The sequence below is a fragment of the Gadus morhua genome, chromosome 2 (assembly GCF_902167405.1).
Source record: "Gadus morhua chromosome 2, gadMor3.0, whole genome shotgun sequence".
Classification (NCBI taxonomy): domain Eukaryota; kingdom Metazoa; phylum Chordata; class Actinopteri; order Gadiformes; family Gadidae; genus Gadus; species Gadus morhua.
In genome coordinates, this window is record NC_044049.1 from 23106943 (window position 1) to 23116942 (window position 10000).

The 10000-nt window shown below is 45.5% G+C and overlaps 1 protein-coding gene across 3 annotated transcripts in view; it reads left to right on the plus strand.

Annotated features, from left to right (window-relative positions):
- zmp:0000000896 (caspase recruitment domain-containing protein 10) overlaps positions 1 to 10000 on the plus strand; it is a 28379-nt gene that overhangs the window by 9701 nt on the left and 8678 nt on the right. For 2 of the 3 annotated variants that reach the window (XM_030380914.1, XM_030380924.1), the window contains exons 6-15: positions 406 to 594; positions 2105 to 2224; positions 2827 to 2952; positions 3555 to 3734; positions 5374 to 5478; positions 7503 to 7536; positions 8047 to 8084; positions 8266 to 8354; positions 8446 to 8492; positions 9318 to 9504. In XM_030380914.1, coding sequence (XP_030236774.1) covers positions 406 to 594; positions 2105 to 2224; positions 2827 to 2952; positions 3555 to 3734; positions 5374 to 5478; positions 7503 to 7536; positions 8047 to 8084; positions 8266 to 8354; positions 8446 to 8492; positions 9318 to 9504 — 1115 coding nt within the window. The remainder of the gene's footprint in view (positions 1 to 405; positions 595 to 2104; positions 2225 to 2826; positions 2953 to 3554; positions 3735 to 5373; positions 5479 to 7502; positions 7537 to 8046; positions 8085 to 8265; positions 8355 to 8445; positions 8493 to 9317; positions 9505 to 10000) is intronic. The other variant, XM_030380935.1, reaches the window with a different exon arrangement.

Below are 10000 nucleotides of genomic sequence, written 5' to 3' on the forward strand. Positions count from 1 at the left end.
CGATCACCGTTCTGGTGGGTTCAGAAGTTTCTGAGATTCTCTGTGTTGGATCCAGCCCGACGTAGAGGAGGAGGTCATGGAGCAGTAGCTCTCAAATTGGGGTACGTGTACCCCTAGGGGTACTTTTGAGTACTGCAGGGGGTACTTGGAAAATTGAAAGCTAACTCATATTTTCAATAGAAAATCGATAAATTGTGAAAAAAGTGGTTGAAATGTAAATCTGAAAACAAGAGAAAGGAGAATCCCTGAAAAAGAAAGCACATCCCGAAAAAACTAAATGTAGAGGTACACAATTCTTCAAAGTTTGAGAACCACTGTCATAGAGCCACATGAAGGCTTCTTCTCAGGGGCTACCTGGTGAATAACTAGCTTGTTATGATCTGATGCTCTGATCCCGGCCTGCAGGTAGAGGAGCTGAAGCTCAGGCTGGTGGAGGCGGACACACTGAGCATCAACGGCCACTCCCGCTCTCTGTCCCTGAAGCGCAGCAGCGTGCTCCACAACAGCATCAAGAGGATGACGCCACCGCTGCTGCCTCTCAAGCCCCTGCAGCACAGCGACATCCCGAAAGACGCGCCGACGTCTGGAACCTCGGTAAGAGGAGACATTTGCCAAAATGTTGTCAATATGCAGTAGGCCTATAGCATTACAATACTTCATGGATACAAGCAATCAGTCTATAGCCTACATAACAACACGCACACGCACACAACAATTTTTGATAATCCGATATGCTATAGTAGCCTATTCGTAAAGCAACACTTTAGCCAATGCAGCATTGGTTGAAGTTGTTTGAATGCACGTTGTTTTATAACAGTGAGAGGCAAAGTTGTGCAACAATGCAAACGCAACAATAATTGGCACCAATATGGCGCACTTAGAAGAGCAATCAACAACTGAATAAATGCCAGGTGTAGCCTATCGAAGACTGGCACGCTATCAGTGCACTTGCATAATGAAAGCCTGAAGTATATGACTGATCGTGTGACATTATGTAACCATCCATCTACAGCAAATACGATCAGACTGATACATCATTGAACACATACACAAAGCACATTCGTCCAACCACGGCGGATGCTGACAACATTTTCCTCAAAAAGCCAAACATCACCACGGCAGGTGCGCTCTCTCTCTCTCTCTCTCTCGCAATCTCGCTCCCTCACGCACGTAAACCATCACTCCAGCTTCTCAAACTCCAAGGCTAGGCTGCTTCACTTAGACCAACACCAACCACAAGGCATTCTTAACCATGCAGTAACTCGAAGCCGGAAAGGATATGCACGCGCACAGTCGCACACACTCATCTTATGCACAACAATCAGTTGTATCATTACAATTCAGTCACTGCAAAGATTTAAAAGATAGCCTCTTACCTTAAGTTAGAATAGACCCAAAGTGTGTGAGTAATACACTCTGGTTTAGCTTTCCTTTGCTAGCGGTCTTTAGTATGACTTGTCAACATTATGTCTTTCTTCTGTTTGGCAAACATTGCTAATTTGCATCCGCACACAGGGCTGGCTAGCTCTGTTTGGCAAAAAATAACCTATTTTTGCATAAATGTTTTGAATTCCTTAAACATTTAAGTCACCGTTAGTGACAATAAAATATTTTACTTTTTTATTTTCTTGACAAAATTTGAGACACCCTTCAAATTTTGCTTTCGAGGCTTTCAGGTGGTCTCATGGGTAAATCGGGGGGATCGAGCCCCCCCGGATACCCCCCGTATTACGCACACTGCATTTGCTCCTTGTCAGGAAAGTGCGTTTGAACCAGTTTGAACCGGTGCCCACAGGAGTGGAAGTCAATTATCAGACCCATAAGGCTGAATTTCAACGTAACTACGATTGTAAGCAGAATGTTCCTAGATTAAGAAAATAGGATTAGAATTGATTGCGGAATTGTTAATTAATTAGTTCATTAATTCATCATTTCGGGAGAATTAAGAATAACACCTCTGGTCTTCGGAGGTGTGCCGAAAGCTTTGATACAATTCCCCTCTTCTTATTATTAAGCCACATTTCCTACCCAGGATGGACATCGATGTGCAACTTGGATTCTCTTAAATGCTGATTTATCTCTGGGCCATGGTTTCCTACGACAGGCCCTGATGGACATCCTGCATCAGGACCGCAAGGAGGCGGTGGAGCAGAGGCAGGAGATGTGTGACACCATCACCAGACTGCAGGAGGAGCTGGAGAGCACAGAGGAGCAGATGGAAGAGGTGGGCCCGGAGAAAAACTTGAATTTAATTCGTGATTTCTTTGCAGGTTAACTTAGTCGAGCTAAACTTGGGTTATCGTCAATAAATTCAGGGCTTAGCCTGCCTACTAGCCGGCAAGCTAAGCCCTGTGTGCTGAAATGTATCTTAGCCTAGCCTACCACCTATAACAGTGTGTTGACATTTGATATTTTGATAATTGTAGCTGAGCTTTGCTTACAATATCTCCAACTACATTGGGCTGGGTTTGTATGTTTCAAACATAGTTTCGCTTACTGACAATAACAACAAGGTGACCCCGTTTTTAGCTTAGCTTCTTACCGTATCAATATGTTTTCAACGTAGCTATACCATATCTCTTGTAACAGCAAGCTGAATTTTGTCTTTAAGGACGTCGGTTTAACATAGCTCAGTCTGTGACCCAGCTAGCTTACCAAATATATCTTTCAAAGTAGTTTGGCCTCCGATTTCTCTGGTTACAGTGACTTGAACTCATTGCTAGCTTACCGTATCTCTGTATTTGAGCTCACTATTTCCCAGAGAACAGTGACCTTGGTTCTGGTTTTGACCCACCCTAGCTCACTGTGTGTGTGTTATGACCACAGCTGGAGGGCCAGTGTGAGCAGCTTCAGCTGAAGGTGAGGACCCTGCAGATGGACTGGGAGACGGAGCAGAAGAGGAGCATGTCCTACTTCAACCAGACCACAGAGCTTGAGAAGGAGAGGGACCAGGTCAGTGAGTCCCGTCATGTATCCGTGCTTGTTAGCACCTCTCACCCCGCTAGCCCCATATGTGCCTCTGCGAGCTGTACTAGGAAACACTGCGAATCACACCGGCCTTCGATCAGTCCATGAGAGTAAGTCGGTTGAAGCATGTGCCAGACGATACGCGTGTCTCCATTGGCACTTTTTGCTCTCCCAAAGTGACCCCCCCCCCGCTTCAGAGTGGACTGCGGTGACGTCAACCATGGTTGCTGCTCGGAGTCGGAGCAAGAAGTTGTTAAAGTTACAAATATTAGGAATATAGATAGACCTATAAGAATACAATAAAGTGTGCATTCTTGTGTATGAGAATGGCGACAGTTCTCAGCAGCTTGACTCTTTACGTACTGAAGCGTACCGAGCCGCACCAAACCGTACCACACCAAACTGAACCGTACGAGCCATGCCAGAATAGTACAGTGGTAGAACGCATATGATGATGCATGGAAACATAAAATCTGTGTAAACCGATCTGCTCTTTTCTTGAAATCAGGGTCACCTTGTGTGAAAATCTGTAAAGACCGGAGACGATGAGACGTACATTTCAATAACTAATTTCATTCACACGTCAGGCGCTGAGGAGCCGGGACAGCCTGCAGCTGGAGTACACGGACTGCCTGCTGGACAAGAACCGTCTTCGGAAGAGGAACGCCGAGCTGCAGGTCTCCCTGGAGCAGCAGGCCTGGCTGCTGGAGAAGGAGCGGGAGCGGGCCCGCCAGCAGGGGGACAAGGCCGGGCCCTGCCTGAACTGTGTGAGTCAGGGAGGGGGGGCGGCACTGTGTGGGTCAGGGAGGGGGGCGGCACTGAGTGAGTCAGGGAGGGGGGCCGGCACTCAGTGAGTCAGGGAGGGGGGCCGCTGTCACAACAAATTTGTACCGGGTGCCAAATTTGTACCGGGTACGTCATCCTTACGTAATCCATTCCAAACCTGCCTGGCAACAGAGGATCGCGTCGAATGACGTAGGAAGGTTCAAGAACATTCGCGAACTCGTTCATTGAGCGCGACAAGACAGATAAAACTTATTTTACAAATTTGATTAACAATTAAATGCAATACCAAATATAAAGTAAAACAAGTTTTATCTAGCGATCCGTTATCTGTGTTATGTTATTTCGTCTTTGGCAACATGAGCACGAATGTTTTTCGAAACCTGCTTTATACCAGACAGATAACACTTATTTTACAAATTTGATTAAACAATTAAATGCAAATACAAATATAAGTAAAAACAAGTGTTATCTAGCGATCCGTTTTCTGTATTAGTTATTATGCCTGGCAACGGACAACTGATTAAGTACCCGGTACCAAATTTGGCAGCTGGTACAAATTTGGTGTGACACCGCCACTGTGTGAGTCAGGGAGGGGGGGGCCGGCACTGTGTGGGTCCAGAGAGGGTGGGGGGCGGCACTGAGTGAGTCAGGAGGGGAGGGGCCGGCACTGAGTGAGTCATGGAAGGGGGCCGGCACTGTGTGGGCCCCCTTTTCGTCTTCATCTTTCGGAAATCTGAGAGCAGACCGAGAGGAGTGATGACGCTCTCAACAAACTGGCTGTGCCCGTGAAGAGATTTATTTTTTGTATTTATTTATTTATTTATTTGTATGTACACCACGTTGGTCATTTAATGTTGATTTAAATGCTCTTACACACTTGATTACATTGTTACTTTATTCCGTCACCAATCTTTACGTACATTGTTTTCGGGCTGGTTTGATAAAGAGACTAATGTAGCTAACAATAAACAACGGCTAGCCAATTTCATGACACAATCACAAAGACGATCAGGGACGCTATAAATGCACTGAGACCGGAAAGGACATCAAAAGGGCAACTCGGAAAAAAGCTTGAAACAACAGAAAGCAAAGCAAAATAGGGATTTTCCGTTACAATGGAATAAGGGAAAGATGTATAAAGGGTAGATGAATGGATGGAGGGTGGCACTGTAGGGATAGGTCGATACAAGCATTGTTTTCATTGTTTCCAAGGTATGAGTACAGGTTGCCTGTATTTATAGATGACCTACTGGTCTGTTCTGAGACGATATTACCAGCCTTATTTAAATTTAAAGCATTTGGCAGACACTTTTTTTTATCCAAAGCGACTTACAATAGGTACATTTGTCAGAGGAAAGAGAAACAACAACATATATCATCGCTGTCGGTACAGTAAGGATGTTCATAGAAACAAGTGCCAAGCACTAACAATCACTAGGGTTAACCCCTTCCCCGTATACAACAGAGCTAGCTAGGATAAGATGCTGCACAATGCTAAGTACTAATGTCAAATGCCAGGACGTACAAAATACAATTATGTAAATAACTTCCTCTGACGTATCCTCTTGACTTATTCCTCTGACACATGCTAATCCCCCCTCCCCCCCACCCCCCTCCCAGTCCAACCTCTCCCTGTGCAGTGAGGACCAGTGCTTTGGGCCCTGCTGCTCCCCCGGTCTGGACCTGAGCCCCAGCATCTCAACCTCCAACATTCTGCTGAGAAAGGTCAGGGTTCACAACTCCTGCAACAGCCTCATTGGCATTGACATACACACACACACACACACACACACACACACACACACACACACACACACGCACACACACACCACACACACACACACACACACACCACACAAACGCACACGCACGCAGGCACTCACACTCACGAACACACACACGCACGCACGCACGCACGCACGCACGCACGCACACACACACACACACACACACACACACACACACAACAACACATACACACCCACGCACACATGCAAGCGCACATACATACACACACACAGACATACTTAAAGAGATACTTCACCGGTGGGAATATAAAGGTTTTATGAATTAAATAATTCAATGTATTATCAATGTGAAAAAAAAATTGAAATCGGTTCATCCTAGCCTGAAAAAAGGCAGAAAGAGTGTTTTCATGGTCTCTCTGGCTCAAAGTAAGAAAACCTCCAACTACCATAGTGCATTGCGCTCGCTGCCCCGCCCACCTGTCGGTCTCCCATCCCCCTCATTTGCCCTCAGTACGCGAGCTCCCGCCCCTTCTCATTCCTTATTGGTGGAAAAATTTTCTACCAAAGTGTGGTTGTAGTCCTCGGCCCTTCTAGCGGGACAAGAGGTTTCTCCCGAAATGACGTCAAACGCGTCATTTGACGTCATTTCGGGAGAAAATTAGATGAGAAAAAATTGGGCCAAGGGGAGACTGGTTTAGACTGATATTTATTTATACATTTATTTATACTACAATAGTGATTTTATAATGATAAAACACCGGTTCTAAATGGGTGAAGTATCCCTTTAACCAAAACAAACACACACACAGAATTCTGACTTTAAACTCTGAATTCTGACATAAATCCAGAATTCTGAGAAAAAAGTCAGAATTCTGATTTTAAAGTCAGACCTACGGGTACCTGTAAGGACCCTGTGGGAGAGACACTTTGCTTTATGCAGTAGGAGGAAGAAGAAGAAGCCATTTCGTTAATGGAAGACCAAAAGGTGAGTGAAACTGGAACATGTGTTGTTTTGGTGCAAATCAGAATTCTGACATTAAAATCAGAATTCTGACATTAATCTCAGAATTCTGAGATTAAATCAGTACTATTTTTTTTTCTTATGTGTGGCCCTAATCCTCTTCTACGTATGACGGAGTATGTACGACGTAGTATTAGGGCCACACATGAAGAAAAAAAAAAAATTGGCGTGACTTTAAAGTCAACATGTCTACATTAAACTCGAAATGTCAAGAATAAAGTTGAAATGTCATGTCGACTCTAATCTCAACATGTCTTCAGTGATTTTCACCTCACTTGACCTCACTCCCAGAGGTCACCGGTGCAATGTTTTTTTTTCACCACTGGGGATGGCTGACGGCGTTCCCACCAACATTTTTTTTCCTTTAGCGGCCCTCAGTCAAATTTTGGGTTCCTAAATTGGCCCTCAGCTGTCAAAACTTTGAGAACCCCTGCTTTACGCCATGTGTGGAACTGTTTAATGTGAGTTTGAGGACTCTGAACGTGATAATGGACGTCTCTCTGTTACTCCAACTGAACAACACACACACACGCGCGCACGCACGGTGCGCTCCGCAACACGCACGCGCACACGCACATGCACCCTCCTCACAGATGGTGATACTCCATGTATTCAACATGCAACTTCCTGGACTGGGTTTAATGATTCTTTAATGACATAATAAAGGACGTATCACTCCCTGTCACTCCGACTGTACCACGTACACTCCGGCTCAGAAACTCTGTTCTTCGTGCCGTAACTCGCCCCAACGTCCCGTTTCATCTAATTATCTTAGAACAGGTATCGTGAGAATCGACTCCCTTTCCTGTCATTATGTTGTTGATGTGTTTATGATAGGGAAGTACATTCCTCTGGATCATAAAGTGTTTTTCCCGCACTCCAGAAGTGGTTGTGTAACATGTGCGATGTGCAGGGACCCCCCCCCCCCCCTCTGACAGTTGTCACGGCGATCATGTCATATCCTGTCCTGTGTCTTACAGATCCCCCACAAAGGCCCAGTGAGAGAGCCAGGAGGTATGTCGTCGTAGTAACCGTTAACACACAGAGACACACCCGTACTATACCATAATATTCTATCCTATACCTATCCTATACTATACTTACACTATACTATCCTATACCTATCCTATAACTATACACTACTATACTATCCTATACCTATCCTATAACTATACACTACTATACTATCCTATAACCATCCTATAACTATACTTATACTATACTATCCTATACCTATCCTATAACTGTACACTACTATACTATCCTATACCTATCCTATAATAACCATACTTATACTATACTATCATATACTATCCTATACCTATCCTATAAATATACTGATACTATTCTATCATATACTATCCTTTACCTCTTCTTCATCTTCATCATTTTTCATCTTCCTGTGACCTTAAAAAACCTGACCAGGGTTACCTCATAGACTAGGTACCTACTGCCCTCTAGGGATGGAAACGTTGTTGGACGTAACATTTTAATCTAATCTAATCCAATGTGCTTCCATTTCAGAATCACGTTCCATCTCAGATGACAATCTTCTGCCCCTTGTGAGTTTTCGCAATTTTGCATTATTCATTGCACCCCAAGTACACTTGAGAATTGACCTGGCCTATAAATGGAAGAAATAAAAAAGCTTGAAAGCCATTGGCTCTTGACCCATTACTCGATTCACATTAAAGTGCATGTTGCTAACACTCACCCTGGTTCATCATCCTCTCATACCTTCAGATGGTAGAGAACGAGAAGGAAATCAACCGGTTGTCGACCTTCCCCTTCCCGCCGTGCCTCAACTCCATGAACCGCCGCTTCAACACGGAGTGAGTCCCTGCCTCCAGCACCAGCTCCCCAGAGTTACCCCTATAGCTCTATGTTCTCTAACCAGAGCCGTGCTGTTCTCCTCCTGGTCAGGTTCGAGCTGGACTCCTGGGGCAGCGACGACAACGACCTCACCTCAGGTACGTTAGACGATGAGGAGGGACTACCTACGCCTTCCTCGCCTCTGGGGCCTGGGGAACCCGGGGTCGGGTTGGCTTACGCCTCGTTTCCACATACGTACATTCTCGTATGCGATCCAACCGTCTCCGACCGAAAGTCCATTCATTCCTATGTGATTCTCCGTAATGTCAGTTTTTCCTCCGAGACTCCTCCCCTCCGTAAAATTTCTGTCCGGTATGTCCGTAATATACGTTCAAAAAATGTAACTTTCGCCGTCGTTTTACGGAGATACCGTATGAAAGTTTTTATGTTTCACACAAAACATGTAAGTACCTGGCAGGCCAAACTCCTCGCCGATCTCTTTCCAAGCCTGGTTGGTTTTGTTTTTATCTCTGTATATGTCGATCCTCATGTTCCAAAGTACCGGTCTCCTAAAAACGGCCATTGTCATACATTCCCCATTTTTTTTTGTTGTCCGTAAATTCATGTCCGTACGTAAAACACTAGCGACCCCTTCCGTAAATCTGCGGAAGCACGGATACGAAAAACATACGTATGTGTAAACGAGGCGTTAGCTCGGGAGGTAGAGCGGGGTTGACTTGTAACCGGAAGGTTGCTAGCTCGATCTCCGGCTCCTCCTAGCGTGAGTGTCGAGGTGTCCCCTCAGTACGACAACTCACCCTGACTGCTCCTGACGAGCTGGCTGTCGCCCTGCGTGGTGGACACCGCCATGCACACACCGCCGTGTGTGCATGACTGTAAATGCAAAATGTAACCGAGGATGCCACCATCTAAACGGTTGATCCAAACCTGTGGTGTGTTTAACGTCTGTGTATGTGATCCAGGAGCCCCCAGCGAGCCGTCGCTCTGTTACTCCTTGAGCTCCCTGAACTCCCAAGTCTTCTCCCCCGACCTGGCCGGCCTGCCCCCGGCCCCGCAGCCCAAACCCTGGCCTGCTGCCCCAGGGTACGGGCGCTCACTGAACACTGAACACTCAACACTCAACACTGAACCCTGGCCTGCTGCCCCAGGGTACGGGCGCTCACTGAACACTCAACACTTAAAGCCTTGTGGCTATTTTGAAGGAACCAGTCACAGTAAGCTTGGTTTGGATAGTATCCAGCGGAAATTTTCCCACACCTTCCTACAGCCCGCACTCTAAAGCTACTTAAAAATGCTTGATGATCTTCATCAATTCATCAACACAAATCATTCAACACTTAAAGACAGGACTAGCTTGTCTTATCATTCAGACTGAACACTTAAAACTTATCCCTTAACACTTTTCAATCAACACTCGACACGTAACAGTCCACTGTCAGTACGATGCATGATACAAAACACTTGATACTTTATAATTTTCCCTTAACACTTAACGCTAAAGACTAGTGTTGTAGTAGTTACACTGGAAGTGACATCACCATGGCATAATAGTAGCTCACTGCTAATAGCTTGATTTAAAGATAAGAATGAGGAAAGGAATTTGTATTCCCTGGGAGTGGAACCCCGGACGACTTGATCATGCTGC